Source organism: Ovis aries, chromosome 2 (genome assembly GCF_016772045.2).
Source record: "Ovis aries strain OAR_USU_Benz2616 breed Rambouillet chromosome 2, ARS-UI_Ramb_v3.0, whole genome shotgun sequence".
NCBI classification, from domain to species: Eukaryota; Metazoa; Chordata; class Mammalia; order Artiodactyla; family Bovidae; genus Ovis; species Ovis aries.
In genome coordinates this window covers 17478853-17501143 of record NC_056055.1, presented here as the reverse complement: position 1 = coordinate 17501143, position 22291 = coordinate 17478853, and the positions used below count along the sequence as shown (strand labels likewise).

The window sequence follows — 22291 nt, the reverse complement described above, 5'->3', positions numbered from 1 at the left end:
GGAAAACCTGAGGTCTGATTAGCCTTGCCATCAGAGCTCTGCCGCATGACCTTGTCACAGGTGGAATTCCTCACGCTGGCTCCCGGCACCCCCTGCCCCCCCCCCCAAAAAAAATCAAGGTATTAAAAACATATAAGGAGTATTCCTGCAATGGTAAGGAGTCTGCCTTCAGTGCAGGAGACCTGGGTTTGATCCCTGGGTTGGGAAGATCCCTTGGAGAAAGAAATGGCAACCCACTCCAGGATTCTTGCCTGGAAAATCCCATGGATTGAAGAGCCTGGCAGGCTACAGTCCATGGGGTTGCAATGAGTCGGACACGAGCGAGCTACTTCGCTTTCACTTGAAACGTTTAATTCCATTTCTACGTATTTCTGTTATATATACAGTCACAAATAATGTTGCTAGTGGTAAAGAACCTGCCTGCCAATGCAGGAGACTTAAGAGATGCGGGTTCAACCCCTGGGTCAGGAAGATCCCCTGGAGGAGGGCATGGCAAACCACTCCAGTGTTCTTGCTTGGAGAATCCCATGAACAGAGGAGCCTGGCAGGCGAAGGTTCATGCAGTGACAAAGAGTTGGACATGAGGGAAGTCGGCATGCACGCACACACGCACGTTGCAGCATTATTATAGCAAAACACAACCTAACTGTTAACAGTGCACTACCATGGTTGGAGAAGGAAAAGGCACCCCACTCCAGTACTCTTGCCTGGAAAATCCCATGAATGGAGAAGCCTGGTAGGCTACAGTCCATAGGGTCGCAGAGAGTTGGACACGACTGAGCAACTTCACTTTCACTATGGTTCTGATGGATTCCCTTTTCTGTGTTGCTGCACAAGTTGTATACTTGTGTAAATATATTCTGCATGTGAAGTTGCTCAGTCGTGTCCGACTCTTTGCGACCCTATGGACTGTAGCCTACCAGCCTCCTCCGTCCATGGGATTCTCCAGGCAAGAATACTGGAGTGGGTTGCCATTTCCTTCTCCAGGGGATCTTCCCTACCCAGGGATTGAACCTGGGTCTCCCACATTGGGGGCAGACGCTTTAACCTCGGAGCCACCAGGGAAGCTTACCCCCTCCCAAAATGTTATATAAACCATTTTTGGAATTGGCTTCCTCAATTAGAGAACCTTTTCCTTGATATTCCAGTCCTAATGTGCCTGACTGGATCTCTGGGACAAGAACTCGGGAATTGTGTACATTCCACTTTTTTGTCCAACTGTCCCTTATTACACCTCATTTTAGTTTTACACTGCATGGTACTAGTAATATGTTTATGCCCATTTTGCACAAGGTCATGGGATTAGATAGTACCTCCAGGTAACCCTACACAGCTGATACTGTTGTAAATGGGAGGGTTTTCATGATACCATGAAATGGAAAGAAGCCCAACAGTATATATAGCATGATACCATAGGGATGGGCATGTACACTGAGACTTGGGCAAGAAAGGGGTCCCTGCCCTGATCCTCAATCTCAGGCTGTATCTTTCCACAGAATGAACAAGTGAAGCTGGTGAAGAATTGTGTCCACTCCTGGTCTATGTTCCACTACCCACTATGAACGTGACAGCCAGGATCCCATAATCCCCTGTCCCACCAGCCCAAAGCTGGCTTCCATAACACATGCAGGCCTCTTCCCCAATCCATCCTGAAGACATTCTGCGCTACAGACATATACCGCTAGACTCGGGAGGCAGTTCAGGAGTTTGGATGTGCAGACTGGGGCGTCCCACTTTCATGCTACCAGGACCCTTGGGCAAGCTGCAGCTAGAGGCTGAAAGGAAACAGTCCCAGGGGACTTCAGGGAGAACAGGCTGACCTGGTTCTCCTGTTGTCGCTTTCCAGCACATGTCTGACAATTCAATCTTGAACCTAAATTTCTGTTCCTTGAGAAGAAATATTTATCAAGATAGAAGTCTATATGTTATATGATTGACTCTTACATATTTAGACACTTAAATCAAGATTGGCCTCCATTTCTATCTACTCTTTGCCCCAGACCCCACCGTGTTAAGAGTGGGCCAGGATGTGTATGTGCTACTGCGTCTGAATGATTTTTAAAAGATGGATATCTGCTAATAATAGGGACTGTTTTTACCAATCCTTGTACCCCTCCCCTACTGGACTGGCTAACCAAGTTACAGTAACTGTGATTCACAGTGAGTTGAAGGCTCACGGCTGGGCTCCCCTCTGGTATACTGGAGAAGCACTGCTCCTGCCAGTTGATTAGTATGTATACCTCTAGTTAGCTGTTTGTTCCCCAACTTACTTGTGCCAATGGCATTCTTGTATAATTTAAATATTACATAAACCAATGGAATTCAAGTATGAAAAGTTACTTATAAGGAAGGTGGGGGGGAACTTCAGTGATGAAGATGAAGTTACTGATGAGTTAGTTGTATCCAAGATAATTGTAAATTATAGAGGATTACAAAAAAGAAAAAAAAATCTAGGACTCTGAATTGAGATTCCTTCACTTCTATCTTTAAGTTCCTGGTCCACTTTAAAGAAACATACCAGAAGGTATAGATGATCCATTATGTCTCTGGTTTATGTAAGAAAAGCTAGTCAGTTGGTCCACATTTATAAAGACCGTAGTTTAAATCAGAAGTGTTGGGAATTCCCTGCAAGTCCAGTGGTTAGGACTTTGTGCTTCCACTGCAGTGGACAGAGTTTAGATCCCTGGTCAGAGAATCAGGTCTCCTGAATGCCTGAGGCGTGGCTAAAGAAAAAAAAAGACTGACTAATGTAATCCTTTATTATAACTTTTTTAAGCTTTACATAGAACAAGACTTTTTATGCACTTTACATTTATGAACCTGATAACTTTCCCCTTTTCTTGTTTATTATGACAGTTTTCAAACATGCATGCATGCATGCATGTGTCTGACTCTTTACAACCCAGTGGATTAACCCGCCAGGCTCCTCTGTCCATGGAATTTTCCAGGCAAAAATACTGGAACCGGTTGCCATTTCCTTCTTCAAGGGAACCTCCAGACCCAAAGATTGAATCCGCATCTACTGCATTGACAGGCAGATTATTTACCACTGAGCCACCTGGCAGAAGAGTAGAGAGCCTATTTATAATGAACACGCTTATGCTTATCATCTAGATTTATCAATTGTTAACATTTTGCCATGTTCATCATTTTTAAGTTCTAAAAAATTTCACCCATAAGTACTGCAGTATTCATCAATGATGACGACACAGCCACATTCTATTAACATTCTTAGCAAAATTAACAGCAATCCGTTAGTATCATCTAGGCTCAGTCTGTATTAAAATTTCAGTTGTCTCAAAAATGTGTTTTTATGGTTACTTTTTAAAAATCAGGGTCCAGACAAGGTCCATACATTGCATATGGGCATGTCTGATTTTGCATTAGTTCCCTCCACCACCTTTTAAATGCCATTGATAAAGAAACTGGGACATTTGTCTTGTAGAATGTCCCACATTATGAGTGATTCTCTATAGCCTCTGTTAAATCGAGAGTTATGGTTAAATGTGGGTTCAATTTTTAGGCAAGAATCTTTCACAGGTAGTGCTGTGTACTTTCTGTTACATCACATCTGAAAGTGCATGGTGTGATGATGTCCCAGAGTTAATGATAAGGTTGATCAGTGGGTTCAGGGGGTTCCAGCCTAATCCATCTATTAAGAAATTCCCCATCAACATTTCAACTTAATTTTAGCCTCTGCTGATGAGGGTGGTGGTTCTTATTTCACTAGGAGTAGCAATGAGTGTTCTATCATTCCTTCTTATTAGTTGGAATTCTCATTAGCATTCTGATTAACACTGAAATCCTGTTCTAATAAGAAAGGCAGGATAAATGCTCAATGATTTTACCAAGTTTCAGGGTAGTGAGTTCATGCCCTGGCAGTCTTCAGTCTTGACTAATGAGTTTCACTTGTAAGGAAACATGAAGTCAAGAATTTCTATGTATGTTTTGTATTTCAATTAATGGCAGTTACTCATTTTGATGCTCAAAATTTACCATCTTCAGTCCTTTAGGTGAACACCTGTATCCAGTAAGCCCATGAATCTTCGGTAACTTCCTTCCTCTGAGTGTTACCTACTTTTTAAATTAACCTACTACTAGTCCAAGTAATAAGAGGGCTCTGTGTAAAACTGAGTCCTCTAAAACAGTTCCTCTGGTGACTTTATAATTAACCTCTTTATCCCAAACCTTATTTCTTATTCCCCATTTCAGAACTGAGTGTCAAAAGGGGGTACTAACGAAGCAGTACCCTAGGGGACCTTCCCTGTGACAGACAACTCCCCCACCCCCAACCCACCCCACCATGTCCTCCACCTGCCTCTTGTTTGCAGAAAAGCTTTAGTCTCCCAGTGATTCTCAAAAGGCTGGCTCAAGAGTTAATGATTAGGAAACAGGAAGATGTAGAAACAAAGATGCAAAGAACTGACTCATTGGAAAAGACCTTGATGCTGGGGAAGATTGAAGGTGGGAGGAGAAGGGGACAACAGAGGGTGAGACGGTTGGATGGCATCACTGACTCGATGGACAGGAGCTGGTGGACAGGGAAGCCTGGTGTGCTGCAGTCCATAGGGTGGCAAAGAGTTGGACAGGAGTGAGCAACTGAACTGAGAAAGAAAAGCAATTGGGCCAGGAAACTGGCAACAATTTAGACTATAAACCAGACACAGAATTATCAAACTCACAGTTTGCCTGAAAGATACAAAAGTCTGATTTACACAGCCTTAAGTTATTTTAACAGGAAGCCAGCCCCCCACCTGATGAAAACTGCTGACCATAAGCACATAGACCACACACTGGTTGAAAACAGAAGACTGGTGATGCTGGAAACTTCACCTTGATGCCAACCAATCCAAGAACACACAAGCTGGTCACGCACCCTGCTCCCTTCCTCACACTGCCTTTACAACATTTGTCTCCTAACTAGCAACTTGGAGATAGCCTTAGGACAGCAGACCACCGTCTTCCCAGGTTGCGGGCCTCTTGAATAAAGCAAATTTCCCTTTTCTACTAACATTCGGCTCGAGTACTGGCCTTCTGAGCAGCAAGCAATGGAACTGGATTCAGTACTGGTGGTGTCTGGTTACATACAAAATAAATCAGTATGTACACAGAAAACTGCAAGGAAAAGTAAGAAACTGATAAGGAACATAACCCTGGGAAGTAAGAAAAACACTTAATTTTATGCATTTCAAAAAAAACCAGTTCAGATTCATGTGCATTATTGATCATTTCATAATAGTAGCATTCTTCTAGAAGGCACAAAAATGTATATATCATGCATCAAGTTGGAAACCAAGTTAACCCACTAAAAATAACTCAGGGTGTAAGAAAATGTATATACAGTATTAGGTATTAGTACAAAAATTGTTATACATACCAGCACTACTACTATTATAAAATGCTGATTTCAAAATGAAAAAAAAGTTTAGCAAACTACTCAGATATATGAGGAGAGTATTTTCAGTTTTCACCCTGGGCTGATAATATAAATTTTTGTAGAAAGAAAATTACAGTGATTTGTTTAGTGCTTTATAGTTTTCAAAATTATGTCGAAACTGATTCATATGTGTTCCTTTACAGTAATTCTTTGGATTACAGTTAAAAGTTAGTCCAGTCTGGAACTGAATGTGTATTTACAGAATTTAACAGGAGTGTAACAGTTCGCTGGAGCTTGGATGTTCCCCAGGCACCTCAACCTCAAGAGCAATATTAACTCAGTTGTTTTCCATGTGGATCAGTGATTAAGAATCCGCCTGAAGACTCAGGAGACGGGTTTGATCCCTGGGTGGGGAAGATACCCTGGAGGAGGAAATGGCAACCTACTCTAATATTCTCGTGGGAAATCCCACGGACAGAGGCGCCTGGAGGGCTACAATGCATGGGGTCGCAAACAGTCGTACCAGAATTAGCGACTACACAGCTTAGCGACTCAGCACGACGATCGTTTCCCACTCCATCCCCCGTCTCACCCGATGGCACCGAAACCAGAATCTGGAGTTACTCTGAATCCCTCTGCAGAGCATACACACTAAAAAATTATTCGTTGCTTATATGAAGTTCATATTTAACTGGCGTCCTATATTTTATCTGGCAAACCCACACACTTTGGGGAACACACCTCAGCGGGTGCCTCTCCAATTCTTGGACCACTTCCTAAAATCTCAGATCGCCTCTGTGCGCTGCTGTAGTAGTTACCTAAGCAAGAGATATTATTTAAAAAAAAAAAAAAAAAGCGTGGCTACGTAGCTTAATCCCCCAAACCAGAAAATTCCGGGTTCAGTAAACTTCGGGTGGTGAGGAAGCGCCAGGGATCGTAGACCTGCCGGTGGCCGTCTCCCGAACGTGCTTTACGCCGCAGACACCAACCAGACCAGTGCGCACGACTCCGCGCTTGAAGGCCCCTTTTGCAGCAGTTGCTGTGAGTGCCGTAAAGCGGAGTTGCCGCCGCTGTTGGCTGAGGTAAGGTGTGAGAGGCGCTGCTTAGTCTCCGGGGACGGGCGGGCATCTCAGGAGGGTATCGCCGGTGGCTCGGCTGCCGTCACTGGGCATTCCCCCAGCTCTCTGGGCACCTGCCCTGGCCCAGACAGGGCACAGGTTGAGCGCCCTCCGGACGGGGAATACTCAACGTGGCGGTCCACGAGCACCTCAGGGAGGGTGTGCTCGGGCTCCTCCCCTCGCTGCCGCGCTTCTGATCGTGTCAGCCGCTAAAATCCTCCTCCCGGGATAGGACCAGATTTGGACTCCATCGAGACCCTTGTAGGACCCGGTTGGGGTCGTGACGTTTGAGTAGGGTCGTGAGAGCCGTCTCGGGGTTTGGAAAAGGATCTATGGGGAGGAGGAGAACGTTGCAGGTTGTGGGGCCAGTGTGTATAAAAGTGTACAAGCACGAAAGGAGCTCCCAGGTTTGGGCAGCTCTGCGTATTAGGGGAATGGCTGGAGGAATGGGTGCGGAGACGGGAAGCCAGGAACGTGGCGGGAGCTAAAGAGGGGGCTCGACTGGGAAGGGCCTTGATGCCCCGTGAGGGAGTGTGACGTGCTTCCGCGGGCAGTGGGGGAGCTACTATACCTTTCTAAAGATGGGTATTTGAATTAGTCATCCCTTTCTCTCTTGCTTTTCCCCTGGATTCAGCTTTCAGTTCAGTTGGAGGGGTGTTCACTGACGCATCCATTTTGTATGCTTAATAATGGGATGGACACTGCTTAATAATGGGATGGACACTGTGTAAATAAAGTTTCATATGGCACTGACATATGCCTTTTGTTTGTATTATCAACGTGGGGTGTCGGGAAAGACTGACAAATAGAGAGCTGACGCAAGCTTTGGATAGGAATCCGGGGAACTGTGTTCAGATTTTGTCACCATCACCAGTTCTTAAGTAACACAAGAGAAGTCACTTTTCTCTGGGCCTCAGATTTCTCAGATTAAACAGAGAAACTCGATAATATCAAGTTCTGTTTACTTTTTAAGATAGTAGGTTTCCAAAGAATAAGCATCAGCCAAAATCACTGCAGATGGTGATTGCAGTCATGAAATTAAAAGACGTTTACTCCTTGGAAGGAAAGTAATGACCAACTTAGATAGCATATTCAGAAGCAGAGACATTACTTTGCCAACAAAGGTCCGTCTAGTCAAGGCTATGGTTTTTCCAGTGGTCATGTATGGATGTGAGAGTTGGACTATGAAGAAAACTGAGCGCTGAAGAATTGATGCTTTTGAACTGTGGTGTTGGAGAAGACTCTTGAGAGTCCCTTGGACTGCAAGGAGATTCAACCAGTCCATCCTAAAGGAGATCACTCCTGGGTGTTCCTTGGAAGGACTGATGCTAAAGCTGAAGCTCCAGTACTTTGGCCACCTCATGCGAAGAGTTGACTCATTGGAAAAGACTCTGATGCTGGGAGGGATTGGGGGCAGGAGGAAAAGGGGACGACAAAGGATGAGATGGCTGGGTGGCATCACCGGTTCGATGCACATGAGTTTGGGTGAACTCCGGGAGTTGGACAGGGAGGCCTGGTGTGCTGCAATTCATGGAGTCGCAAAGAGTCGGACATGACTGAGCGACTGGACTGAACTGAACTGTGAACAAATACAAAAGTGAGTGATGGAGCAGTGCATTAGAAATTGGGGAAAAAGAAGTCTGGGATTGGGCTGTACTTTGAGGATGAATAGAGTTTGAATCATCCAGAACCATCTCTATTATGCACCATAGATAAAGGTAGAGGCAGCAGGAATAAGCCTCTGGGAGGATAGAGGACTTGGGGAGGATGGCACTACATGTTGAAGGAACTTCAACTGAAAAGAAAGTGCGATGTGTTCTAAAAAGAAAAAAGGAATGAGAGAAATGTCAACAATACACAGAACTTGATTTTTTGGATCTAAGTGATTGATATTTTGAGCCTGTGTTTCTAAAAAGTGAATTTAAGTGCTGTTGATAAAAATGAGAAAATTCTATCAAAATTCTAGGGTGTGATAATGTATTGGGAGTATGGTGGTGCAGATTGTAGTTTTGTGTTGCCAATAACTAGCCTCTTGGGCTGTCATTGAATTCTAGATCCTATTCTCTTCTGTAAAATAATGTTGTTAAACTTAGTGGTCTCTCTTCTCTAAAACTTGTAAAATGTGAGTCTGTGACAATGGAGAACTGTTCTCTTCTGAAGAGGGCAGGGAGATAGTTGATGGAGAATAAAAGGGTTAAATTTGAGGTGTAAGACATAGAGTTAAATATTTAGACAGCTGGAGTTTAAGAAAGTTAAGTAGTAAGGTTTCTCTCTAGAGATGTTAGTTAAAATCTTGAAAATGAGTTTGCTTTGAGGGAGAGACTGTAAAGAGTCACTATAGGATGTGTGCGTAGATAGGAGACTAGAGAAATAGGACTACATTTTGGGGGTCAACATTTTACTAAAATAATTTAACAGTATTTACAGTAAATATTAAGCAACCATTTATGGGAACTCTGGCAGAAAATAATTCAGATAGATAGAGTCTCCACTGTCATTCTGATGTCTATTCAGAAGTAATATCATTTACATGCTTATTTATTCAACAAATACTTATGTTTCATGCCTGGAATGTATAATGAAGAAGGCAGATGTTGTTCCTGTTGTCCCTGCATGTAAAGGCCGTAGTGTCTAAATCAGTGCTTTTCAAATTTTAATGCACATATGAATCACCCAAGGATCTTAAAGTGTAGATTAAATATAGATTCTGAATCACGGGGCCTGCAGTAGGGCCTAAGAATTTTTGACACGCTCCAACATGATGTTGATTTGTTGGTCTGAGGACCATGCTCTTAAGTAGCAAAGATTAAGCCATTACTACTACTTATTATCTACTTTATTAATAATTTTATTGTCTTTATGAAAATAATATGTGTTCATTATAAAAATATCAGGACAGTGTAGAAAAGCATAAAGAACAATGTAAAAATCACACCAATCTCCATACTTAGAAATGACCATTATTGATATATTGGTGAACATACATCTAGATTTTATGTACGTACATATATTCACACTTACATATTGTACTAAGTACTTGATGCATGCTGAGTCATGTGTTTGATCCTGTTAGCTTTATAGTTTTACTGAGATCAGTACCCAAACATCCTCAACCAAGCAGTTAAGTACTTGCATTCTTGGGGGAAAGACTTTACCCAGTTACATATAACTTGGTTTAATGCTATTCTGTTACTCCAAAAATTGGGAGATATTAAAATAATGAAAGCTTGTGATGTTGTAGGGGCTGTAGTATTTGTTAATTGAGCCATAGAATGAGAGAATTTTTTAAAGTTTTTTGGAAAACTTGGTCATTTTTTTCTTCTCATTACAAAATCAATTGATATTCACATAGGATAAATAAAAAGGAAAAAGAAAAACACCTACAGTCCTCCCAGCCCAAAGACAACCACTGTTCTTACTCTGGTGTGTATGCTACTAAGATAGCTCTTAAATGACCCGTGAAAATTACGTATGTAAACTATGTTTGGGTCAAAAGAAATCCTTGGTTCCTCAACTTTCTGCTGCCTTTGCAATAACCATAATCTTTTGTTTATACTATAGAGTTGGAAAAGGCAATGGCACCCCACTCCAGTACCCTTGCCTGGAAAATCCCATGGACGGAGGAGCCTGGTAGGCTGCAGTCCATGGGGTCGCTAAGAGTCGGACACGACTGAGCGACTTCACTTTCACTTTTCACTTTCACGAGTTGGAGAAGGAAATGGCAACCCACTCCCAGTGTTCTTGTCTGGAGAATCCCAGGGACGGAGGGACGGGGGAGCCTGGTGGGCTGACATCTGTGGGGTTGCACGGAGTCGGACACGACTGAAGCGACTTAGCAGAGTCTTATAGCAGGGAACAACTCACAGGTTGCCTGGTGTCTGTAGGGTGTACATAGAACCCAGTAATATTTGTGAACTTAATGGAAAAAATGAATGAGGGGACAAACCAGACTGGTCTGTGTGACATAAACTCTGGCTGTCACTCTTCACCTGCTGGTACTTGCATTCACCGCTTATCTCAAATACTTTTGTACTGTTCTGGGGACACAGCTTTTCTGGGGTGATGGAAATCCATCATAAATCTTTTACAGTCTATGTGTTTGAATTCTACAGTGGAAGAATATAGAATATGAAATACTGAGGAATATGGAAACATGACAGCCTCCTCTCTCAAGGAACTGTAACTGATTAAGACTGACTACAGAAATAATACAACTACAAGTGCTGTATGGATGTAAATGAGGGGACCTTTAGTTATTGGACAGCAAAGGGAATGACTAGTAGACTAAAGGTCTACTAGTTTTTTGTCTACTAGTTTTATTGCTAGCATTTATCATGTTAGAATTTATCATATTCTAGGTACTCTTCAGTGCTTTACATGTCTTAATCTGACAGAACAGCCCTGTGAATTAAGTAAATTTATAGATCCATATTTTTTAAGATGGAGGCACAGAGAGATTACGTAACCTGCCTAAGAACATATGTATAATAAGCTGCAAGTGGCAGAGCAGGATTTGAATATAGTAGTCTGTCTTCAGAGCCTATGGTCTTAACTACTCAAAAGACAGTGAGAGAGGCAGGGTGTTGGGGAGAAACTATTACAGAAGGAATAGCATAGACAAATGCACCAAGGTAAGAAGGCACTGTATCAGTGGGCTCACTTAGGGGATTAGTACTCAGCCGAGGAAGTCCTGAAAGCAGGGTAAAGTGACACAAAGTGTCACTGTAGAAATGACCACTTTGGTCCCTAAGATGGCATTTCAAGGAAAGCCCAGTAGTAGAGTACAGTTCTTCCTCAATTTGATAAACTCATCATAAATTGAAAATGCGTTTAATGTACCTAGCCTGCTGAACATCACAGCCTAGCCTGCTGCTAAGTCACTTCAGTCGTGTCAACTCTGTGCAACCCCTAGACGGCAGCCCACCAGGCTCCCCTGTCCCTGGGATTCTCCAGGCAAGAACACTGGAGTGGGTTGCCATTTCCTTCTCTAATGCATGAAAATGAAAAGTGAAAGTGAAGTTGCTCAGTCGTGTCCTACTCTTAGCGACCCCATGGACTGCGGCCCACCAGGCTCCTCCGTCCATGGGATTTTCCAGGCAAGAGTACTGGAGTGGGGTGCCATCGCCTTCTCTAGCCTAGTTTACTTTAAATGTCTTGAGTATACATATGTTAGCCTACACAGATGGGCATAATCATCTAATATGAAGCCTATTTTATAATAAAGTATTAAATATTTCATATAATTTATTGAATACTAGAAATGAAAAGCAGAGTGGTTTTTTAAAGTATTAAATATTTCATACAATTTATTGAGTACTACAGATGAAAAGCAGAATGGTCTTAAGTGTCAGTTATTTACCTTGTGATCACATGGTTAGTTGGGAATTGTGTCTCACACTGCCACTGCCCAGCGTCGTGAGAGATTATGTGGCACTTATTGCTAGCTGCGGGAAAAAAAATTAAAATTCAAACACAGTTTCTACTGAATGCTTGTCACTTTTCCCCCACTGTAAAGTCAAAAACTGTAAGTCAAACCATAAGTCAGGGACTATCTGTATTCATGTAGGAGGCTTTCTGTTTAGGCAGAGTTAATAAGGCCTTAAAAGTTGGCTAACTATACTGGAAATGGGAAAGAAATGACAGCTTTTAGAGAAGAATGTATAGTTTGTTGACTCATTAGCTAAGGAGTTAGAACTATAAAAACTGTTTTAAAGATAAATAATTGAGAAAATAGGGATACCGTTAACAGAATAGAGGGGCAAGTCATGAAAAAATCTGGCTTGAAGGTGAACAATGGAGTTTAAGAGGACATCACCAGCAGTCTGGTGAAATATTTGTAAGTAGTAATCAGTCAGTAGACACGGGAAGTATATCTAATTAAATGATTAGGAACAGCGAATGTAAAGAGAACGTCCATCCAGATTTCATATCAAACACAGAACAGTACACTTTGTAGGCAGTGCCACTTCCTTCACCCTTTTACTTTGTCCTCATAAATCAGTCCCCTCCTGTCTTCATTTTCTTTCTTACCTAGGTCTTTCCTTTCAGATGTTCTCTAAAAGCTCACTACTCCATAGTCATTTCAGAAGGAGTTGCTGTGTATTTTGGATTTTTCTGGAGCATCAAATGGAGAGACTAATTTTTTAATCTTCAAATGTCAGCATTTTGAGAGCGATTATATTGCAAAGCGTTAAGGAGTGAGTGGTAAGCAGATGAAGAGACTTCTTAAACCCTTACAGTCTAACCTTTGCTTCCAGGTTACTGACCGTCTTGCAAAGTTAGCAATGAAAGAAAAAGAACAGTATATATTAAAAGGGCCAGCAGTATTTGAGTAAGATGGATAGCATCTGTTGCTACTGGGGTGTTTTTGGCTTAGAATAGCTGAAAATGTTGACTTTTTTCCCATCTTCTCTCTGAATACATCTTCAGAAGCATTTTCTCTTTATGTCTTCCAGTTTGCTACCTTATTTCAAAACAATGGCTTTGATTGTTTACACTACCCTCTTTCTTCTCTAATTTAGCCTCCTGTTTTATTTTGCAGTGCAGGACATATTTGAATCTCAATTCTGTCACCCACTATGCCTTCCTCGCATTCCTCAGTGTTCCTGAGTAAATTGGGTCTAGCAGCATTGAGGGCACCAGGCTAACACACGTCATCTGCGAATGTAACTGCACTGCTAGGGCTGGTCATTTCTTGTTCAAGGGCCTCTGAAATCAAGAGAGGTGATCCAGAAGCCACTAGTGTGTAGAAGTGTAATAAAAAAGTCAGACAGCTTGACATTCTTTCAAACAGATCCCTATCAAAATAATCCTCAAAAGAGTAGTGGAGGACGGGTGTTACGTTAAGGCAGATGCCAAAATTTTTTGTGCTATTACCATCAAAGAACAAGTGATAACGTGAAATGGCAATGGGAAGCTGAAAGAATACGAAATGCTGCTCTTCGTTGTAGTAGGAGCCTGAGAACTGTCTTGAGCTTCCTATCCTATACATCTTTCCTTCAAATTTGTGTGCGGCTGTCATCTTACCACTAGTTTTTTCCAGGCTTTCTCATGCCTTGATACAAATTGATAATAAAAGACAAAAGAAAGGGTAAAAGAATGTGTTTGTTCTTGGCTGGAGGTGACAGTCTTGGTCTCTAGTTACCCCAGGCTCAGAGACTGATAGGACTGATAACTGACACCCATAACCCATTAAAGGTTCAATTGGGAAGCAGATCTGCCCATTCCTTTCTTCTTAATTGCCAAATCCTAGTTCATGCACTAGTTAGAGCCTGTTTCCAAGTCATGTAAGGCTAATTCTGTGCTGCAGTGTGAAAGTTGCTCAGTCGTCTTTGACTCTTTGTGACCTCATGGACTATATAGTCTCCAGGCCAGAATACTGGAGTGGGTCACCTTTCCCTTCTCTGAGGGAATCTTCCCAATCCAGGGATCAAACCCAGGTCTCCCTCACTGCAGGTGGATTCTTTACCAGCTGAGCCACAGGGGAGGCCCAAGAATACTGGAGTGTGTAGCCTATCCCTTCTCCAGTGGATCTTCCCGACCCAGGAGTCGAACCGGGGTATCCTGCATTACAGGTGGTTACTAATATATTAGCCTTTGCATATTTCCATTAGAACTTGAAGATACTTAGGTACTTAAACTTCATAACTCCCCTTAAAGTCCCCATTACATTTTTTAAAAACATTTTCTATCTCCCTCCACCATCCCATCATTTAAATTTACTATCTGTGTAGTGTTCTTCTTTTCTATTAGACATGATATACTGCTTTCTTTATGAAGCTTTACCTAAGTATAAGTGAAAATACATTACTTGTCCTCCCCAGCATTTTTAATATCTAAAATGTCACATGTAAAGAGAAATGTATACACAAATAATATTTTTCTTTTGGTTAGATGCTATATTTCTCCATATGTTATTTTTAAATGTTTACTGTTCAGGAGTTAGAACTAAGTATGGGCATTAAACTCTAAAAATTCACTTTTTCATATTTTATATTGTTTTATTATAAAAGTTCCTGTAGGACAGAAAACTTTTAAAAATAAAACTTAAAAAAAATAGTTTTGTGTTCTCTTGAACATTGTGCAGTTATTTGAATATATGGAAAATCCCACAGACGAGGAGCCTGGAGGGCTGCAGTCCATGGGGTCGCTGAAGGTCAGACACAACTGAGCGATTTCACTTTCACTTTTCACTTTCATGCATTGGAGAAGGAAATGACAACCCACTCCAGTGTTCTTGCCTGGAGAATCCCAAAGGACAGAGGAGCCTGATGGGCTGCCATCTGTGGGGTCGCACAGAGTTGGACACGACTGAAGCGACTTAGCAGCAGCAGCAGCAGCATACTTATTATTTCTGGATATTAATTCAATATCCAGTGTGATAGGGGAGGTAATTCATGTATTTTAATAACAGTAATTCAAAACAGAAAATAGTAAAAGCCTTAGGGTTAGTTTCCTCTCTTGGTGCTCCATAGTAGCCTGTACTTATTTCTTCATAGCCATTACACTCTTGATAGTGTCTCTATTTTTATCTCTAATACAGTCTAACACAAACCAGAATAGTGTTTCTTAATAGATGTGAAGGTGGTAAGGATGGTGGTTGTGCGTTTTGGAAAATACTTCCCATGCTGTTCTTTAGGACTTCTTACCCTTAACCACCATCAATCACCATTCTTTTAAAAACCCTTATATACTCATCTCTAGAATCTTTGAAGATAGGGAACAGTATTTTACTTATTTTCTCTTCAGGGCTTAGCATTTTGTTGGCATCTCTCCCTTTTAAGGTAGACAGTAAATATTTATTCCTTGCAAGAAGGTAAGACTAGTAATTTATAGCTGGAAGAATTGCTTCTGACTTGGAAGAGCATGAAAGACTTCATAAAGGAAGGTCATTGAGAAGAGCTGTGTAAAGAGGTATAGAACTGGTTCTCTGGAAATAGGTGAGAATACTTCAGACAAGAGGGAATGAACAAAAGCAAAGAGATAGCAAAGTGTCGTGTGTATTCCAGGAATACTTGGGCAGAGACAGACACTTGGGCAGTATGTGAAGTGGGAGAAAGTCTAGAAAATTTGCCTTGTGTTCAGTTAGATTGTGAATGCCTTTGAATGCTTCTGTATTTGACCCTTGAACAGTGCAGTCACCGGTGCCAAACCTCTGTCAGCTGAAATAAAAACACACATCGTGAGAGCTGTGAGTTTCAGTTTTATTTGGGAGACAGTCTCAGATAGTTCTGAGTAATTTCTTAGAAGAGGAAGTAGATAGGGGAGGTCAGTAGATACATAATTTTGCAAAGAGGTATGTGCACTCGTGCACACATCTCTGTAGAAGTTTACTTCTAGTCACAAGGAACATGTATCTCAGTTAATGATTTTAGTGCTTTTCTAAATATGGGAATATGTAAGAGTCCAGCTTCATAAACTGTTCTCCTGAAATATTTCCAACTATCTAAAGGCCTGTTTTCCCAGAGGACAGAGTGCTTCATCCTGCCCTTCACCCTGAATTCCTTTCACATATATTATAGGTTAGCAACTGCATTGGCTAAAGACTTGATTCTTGTAGAATTGGATGGTAGGCACCATCCTTTACACTGTCAGAAATCTACATGTAATAGAGTCAGCCCTCCATGTCTGCAGTTCCATATCTACAAATTAAGTCAACAGCAGATCGTGTAATACTGTAGTGTTTATTACTGAAAAAAAAATCTGTGTGTAAGTGGGCCTGTGTAGTTCAAATCCATGTTGTTCATGGGTCAAATTTATGTGAAACTTGAGCTTTACTTGTAGGTGGTAGGGAACCATTGAAAAATTTTGATGATGTAATTTGATTCATTTATCAGCAGCTTGGTATGTCTGTCAGTGTAAGATTATGAGTAGGCAGAAAGTGGAGCCTGGGACATCAGTTAGAATTAAGACATTTGTACAATTAGAGTTTAAATTAGAATGACAGTGAAGAAAGAAGAGGAAGTTGGTACAAGAGATATTTTAGAGGTAAACTCAATAAGCTTTGGCCTCTTAAGTATAACATTAGTCATTTTAAAATGGTAATTCCATTCCTAATGAAGAGATAGTGCTAGCGAAAAGGAATGTTTTGATGGGCTAATATTCTTATCTTTGCAGTTAGTTGAATTGGTTTGGCATTTACAGAAAATAAATAATGAAATAAAGTTAATTGGATATCATCTTGATAATATAAATGTAGTTGTGATTGATGATATATTTTGGAGATTTAGTTCATGTAAGAATTAATAGTAGGTTAGAGTTATGTCCAAAAAGAGAACAAGATATTAATTTTGACTATATTTTTCTGTAGTGGTTTATATAGGTCTTTTATGTTTTCTTCCCATTTGTTAATTCAAGCACAGGAAAGACTGGACTATAGCACACTCCAAGTGTTACTTTAGATTTTAGGAATCAGAGTACAATACATTGATGTACTTTTTAACATAATTACAAAAAGCTGAGCTGAAATACTGAAAATAAAGGCTGTTCTTTTTATTACCTTCTGAGATATCCTTATCACAGTACATATTTGACTATCTTTACTTTAGGAGGTTTTAGCTGACAGCAGAACTAATACCATTATTAATGTTGTTTGATGTTGCTAATTTTTATAGTTTTAGGAGATAGAATATGATCATGATTTCTTCAGTTATCTTTGCTTGATGCATTATCTATAAATCAAGTAGATTACTCACATCACTGGTGATATTTCTTTTAAGTAGTTTGTTGGCTTTATGTAACCTCATTGGATGTTTGCTATATATAGACTTTCACTCTGGAAGCCCATTTAGATTGTTTCAAAATCCTACGAATTCTGCTTTAAAGATGGCAGAGTGAAAACATTTGTGCCCTCTTCTTCCCTGGTGGCTCAGAGGGTAAAGCGTCTGCCTGCAATGCAGGAGACCTGGGTTTGATCCCTGGGTCAGGAAGATCCCCTGGAGAAGGAAATGGCAACCTACTCCAGTACTCTTGCCTGGAAAATCCCATGGACAGAGAAGCCTGGTAGACTATAGTCCATGGGATTGCAGAGTCAGACACGACTTAGCGATTTCACTTTCACAGCAAGGCAAATGAGAGACAGAGATGTATAGTTGACCGTTGAACAACACAAGTTTGAATTACTACATGTGGATTTTTTTCAGTAGTAAATACTACAGTATTATATGACCCCTGGATAGTTGAATCCACGATGCAAACCACATATATGAAGGAAACGCAGATACAAAGGAACGTTTGTATATGGAGGACCAACTATAAGTTATATGCAGATTTTTAGCTGCATAAAATGTTGGCATCCCTAACCCCCGCATTGTTCAAGGGTCAGTTATAGTTACATCTTCAGTAGGACTAGAGTCCTGTGTCCCAAATTGAAATATTTGAGAACTGTTTGTGAAATGTAAGCAGGAAGAGATTAAAAGAGCATTCTGACAGAAAGAGATCTCAGGTAGAACTGACAGAGCAATGAAAGACAGATCTGTTTACAGTGGTGTCAGGGTGCATAGAAAAGCAATAGGAGAAGCTTCCTTGGAATATCTGGCAACATATTCTAGCAGGAAAGGAAGAACAAATGAGAAAGCACACAGATACACGATCTTTGCAGGAAGCGCTCTTTTGATGAGGCAAGAAATAATGGCTAAACATCTTTCTCTTCCTTGTTCTCACATACATTGTCTCTCTCTTACACACACATGCACAGGACACCCTGTGTCATAAAGAGCTCTCTTGTAGGCTAGAGAGACTACCTTCTAGTCCAGAACACAGCCTTAATTGTTCCTCCTACAATCCTCTTGCAAATAATTGGCCTGGGTGAAGCTCATGTCTCATTCAAGATAAACAGTGATAAAAAGAAAATGAGTACAATATGTACACAAGTGTTACAGAAAGAAAAGCAAAAAGAAATGGAAAAACGTGTGATGAAGACCCATGAGAAAAGTGTAGTGGCATAACAAATTTAAGGAGACAACTACTTCTTTAACAGGGTCCGTGGTAGCTCAGCTGGTAAAGAATCTGCTTGCAATGTGGGAGACCTGGGTTTGATCCCTGGGTTGGGAAGATCCCCTGGAGGAGGGCATGGCAACCCACTCCAGTATTCTTACCTGGAGAATCCCATGGGCCGAGGAGACTGGCAGGCTACAGTCCAGGGGGTTGCAAAGAGTTGGACACGACTGAGTCACAAAGCACAACACAGCCACTTCTTTAAAACAATAGAGAAAGCTAACTGGCTAGGAAGAAATAGTAAGACAGTGGTAAATAATGAGTCATAATTTGGCAGAACTCAAGAAAGAAAAATAAAATCAGGACTAAAAAGCCACACAGGAAACAAAGGAGAATTAATATTGTTGAAAACTCAGTAAGGGATATGACGACAGGCTTTTGAAAGTTGAGCAAAGTGAAACGGGAATGAAAGGAGATGAAACAAATGCTTAATTGTAGTTCTGGAAGTAGAAATTCAACATTAGAACAGAAAAGTATTTAAAACACATAAGAAAACCTGTTGCAGAGAAAGAAATCTTGATTCTACAGATTGGAAGAGCACATAATGAAGAAAAACTACTAACAATCATTAACATCATTACATAACCTAGTTTTTAAAAAATTGTATTTCAAAACTAAGGAATGTGTTCTTTGCTCATCCATTAAAAAGATCATCTTGCCTGTAGTGCCAGGGAAAGGATCACATACTGTGAAAGGAGTATTTAGTATTGCAGGACAGTGGTACAAGTCCTGTAAGTCATCAGAGGAAAGAGGGTGTAACCGCAGAGCTAAACTATTAGTTGACACCTGTTTTTGAACAATGCAAGAACCTGTTTTGAACAACTCAAGGTAAATAATGCCCATATTCTAAGGAGAAGATGAATATCAGCCATCTAATAGATGAACAGAGATGACACAGTGAAAGGACAGGGAGGGAAACATAATAGGAATAAGATTTTAAAAACAGAGATTTGTATTACAGAATAAAAGAGAACTATAGCAAAGTGAACTAATAAAAATTAGGATTAAAAGGAGAGATGTAGAAAGTGTTAAAAGATTCCCTCTTATTTTTTAGCTGGAGAACTAAAGACACAGTTTACGCATGAAATAATAGAAGTATTGGTATATAGTTAACGGAGAAGGCAATGGCACCCCACTCCAGTACTCTTGCCTGGAAAATCCACGGACGGAGGAGCCTGGTAGGCTGCAGTCCATGGGGTCGCTAAGAGTCGGACACGACTGAGCGACTTCATGTTCACTTTTTAGTTTCCTGCATTGGAGAAGGAAATGGCAACCCACTCCAGTGTTCTTGCCTGGAGAATCCCAGGGATGGGGAAGCCTGATGGGCTGCCGTCTGTGGGGTCGCACAGAGTCAGACACGACTGAAGCGACTTAGCAGCAGCAGCAGCAGTATATAGTTAAAGGAATAAAGATAAACATTTGAAGAACCAAATGCAGTGTGTGTGAACAAAATCGAACAGTGAAGAGGAGGTAAGAAGAAATAGAACTGTATTAAATTACTTGTTCTAAAGGAATAGTCAGATGGGACCAAAGATGAACAGAAACTTTGAGGAATTCCCTGGTGACGTAGGGGATATGGGTTCAGTCCCTGATCCAAGAAGATTCCACATGTCACAGAGCAGCTAAGCCTGTGCACCATGACTACTGAGGTCACGTTCTGGAACCTGCAAGCCATAACTAATGAGCCCCTGTGCCACAACTACTGAAGCCTGCACACCCTAGAGTCAGCAAGTTGCAACTACCGAGCCCATGCACCTAGAGCCTGTACTGCACGAGAGGAGCCACTGCACCTGAGAAGCCCACACGTCGCAGCCAGAGAGCAACGCCTGCTCTCCACAACTAGAGAAAGCCCATGTGCAGCAATGAAGACCCAGTGCAGCCAAAAAGAAGTAAACAAAGCAGTGTGTACATGTGAAAGAACAAAATTTTTTATCATGACTTTTTTTACACTTGCCAAAAACTGAAAATGTATATGGGATATTTATAAAAACCGACCACAACCTACATCACATTAGACAACAGAGCTGTTACACAGGTGATGTTCCTTGACCAAAAATTTATTTTTTCTTTGGCAGTGGTTCTTAGTATGTGCATCAGCATCACCTGAGAATGGATCAGAATTGCAAACTCAGAGGCCTCACCCCAGTTCTACTAAATCAGAAACCCTGGGGGAGAATCCCTCTCATCTCTATTGGTCAGTTTTTGTGGGTATCCCACTTGAGTTTGCAGTTGCAAAAAATGCCATGATAAACATTTTTGTTCTTCCAGCTTTGGTCTTATATCTGATGATTTCTTTAAAATAGGACATTACCAGAACCAGGAAGGCGGTGAGCTTAAACTGAAGCAAGGTCGGTGAATGCCAGCGGCGCCCAGATTTGAAGAAACATTTCTAGGTCTGCGGCGCTTGCAAGTCTGTCTACTGGAGGTGTAAGCCCGAAGGCCGGAATCCAGAAATGGGCCGCCGGTCATCAGATACTGAAGAAGAAAGCAGAAGCAAGAGAAAAAAGAAACACCGTAGACGATCTTCTTCCAGCAGTTCTTCAGATAGTAGAACGTACAGCCGAAAGAAAGGCGGAAGGAGATCAAGATCAAAGTCAAGATCTTGGTCCAGAGATCTTCAGCCTCGCTCACATTCTTATGATAGAAGACACAGACATCGATCAAGCAGTAGCTCTTCTTACGGCTCTAGAAGAAAACGAAGTCGAAGTCGTTCACGGGGTCGAGGAAAATCATACAGAGTTCAGAGGTCTAGGTCAAAAAGCAGAACAAGAAGGTCCGATCAAGACCTCGGCCACGTTCCCATAGTCAAAGCAGTGAAAGGTCAAGTCACAGAAGAACACGTAGTCGGTCTCGGGATAGAGAACGACGTAAAGGCAGAGATAAGGAGAAAAGAAAAGGAAAAGGATAAAGGTAAGGACAAGGAATTACACAACATCAAACGTGGGGAATCTGGAAACATCAAAGCTGGATTAGAACATCTGCCACCAGCTGAACAGGCCAAAGCAAGACTGCAATTGGTTTTAGAAGCTGCTGCAAAAGCTGATGAAGCATTGAAAGCCAAAGAAAGAAATGAAGAAGCAGCAAAGAGAAGAAAGGAGGAAGACCAAACCACCCTGGTAGAACAAGTAAAAAGAGTCAAAGAAATTGAAGCCATTGAAAGTGATTCTTTTGTTCAGCAAACATTCAGATCAAGTAAAGAAATCAAAAAGTCAGTGGAAGCTAGTGAAGTGAAGCATGCAGCAGCCACATCAGGACCGGCATCAGTGGTGTCTGATCCACCCAGTACTGAGAAGGAAATAGACCCAAGCAGCATCCCTACTGCTATCAAGTACCAAGATGACAATTCTCTGGCTCATCCAAATTTATTTATTGAGGAAGCTGATGCTGAGGAAAAATGGTTCAAGAGATTAATCGCTCTCCGACAAGAAAGGCTAATGGGCAGTCCTGTGGCCTAAAGTAATATTCATGTGGTTGAATTAACAGTAACATTGGAAATTTAGGTTTTTAAATCCTAGTATTAACTTTTTACTCTTAAAAATAATTTAGCTGATTATATAAAAAGGGTAATCTCATTTCATTCTTTTCTCATGTAGGTTCTACTAGTTGTTGATTTGAACTTAATCAAACATTGTGAATATTGAAACTAGTATAAAGTTTAAGAATACATGAAAATGTCATACTGTTAATAAAGCTAATCCTAAAAGTATTAGTATTAAAATAAATGGTATACAGTAGTGTTTCTGAGTACAATTTGAAAAATATCAAGTTGCTGTTTAAAGACACAGTTTTGATTGGTCATGAA

At 41.1% G+C, this 22291-nt stretch overlaps 2 protein-coding genes and 1 long non-coding RNA gene across 10 annotated transcripts in view; 2 read left to right on the top strand and 1 right to left on the bottom strand.

Moving 5' to 3' along the window:
- Positions 1 to 2741: 2741 nt before the first annotated feature.
- On the bottom strand, positions 2742 to 6377 carry LOC114112930 (uncharacterized). The gene is made up of 2 exons (XR_006058579.2): positions 6119 to 6377; positions 2742 to 5115 (listed from the first exon to the last, which is right to left on the bottom strand). It is a non-coding gene; the product is annotated as an uncharacterized LOC114112930 (long non-coding RNA).
- Positions 6378 to 6427: 50 nt separating this feature from the next.
- FKTN (fukutin) overlaps positions 6428 to 22291 on the top strand; it is an 88209-nt gene continuing 72345 nt past the window's right edge. For 4 of the 8 annotated variants that reach the window (XM_060408992.1, XM_060408994.1, XM_060408990.1 and 1 more), the window contains exons 1-2: positions 6428 to 6459; positions 20793 to 20837. The gene's annotated coding sequence lies outside the window, so the exon portion shown is untranslated. The remainder of the gene's footprint in view (positions 6460 to 20792; positions 20838 to 22291) is intronic. The other 4 variants (XM_060408993.1, XM_060408991.1, XM_060408989.1 and 1 more) reach the window with 1 other exon arrangement.
- Positions 6430 to 22281, top strand: LOC101118245 (serine/Arginine-related protein 53-like). Its single transcript, XM_042242936.2, is given in 3 exon segments — positions 6430 to 21261; positions 21264 to 21378; positions 21380 to 22281. Coding segments are annotated over 3 exon segments (999 nt in total). The 5' UTR covers positions 6430 to 20942; the 3' UTR covers positions 21945 to 22281.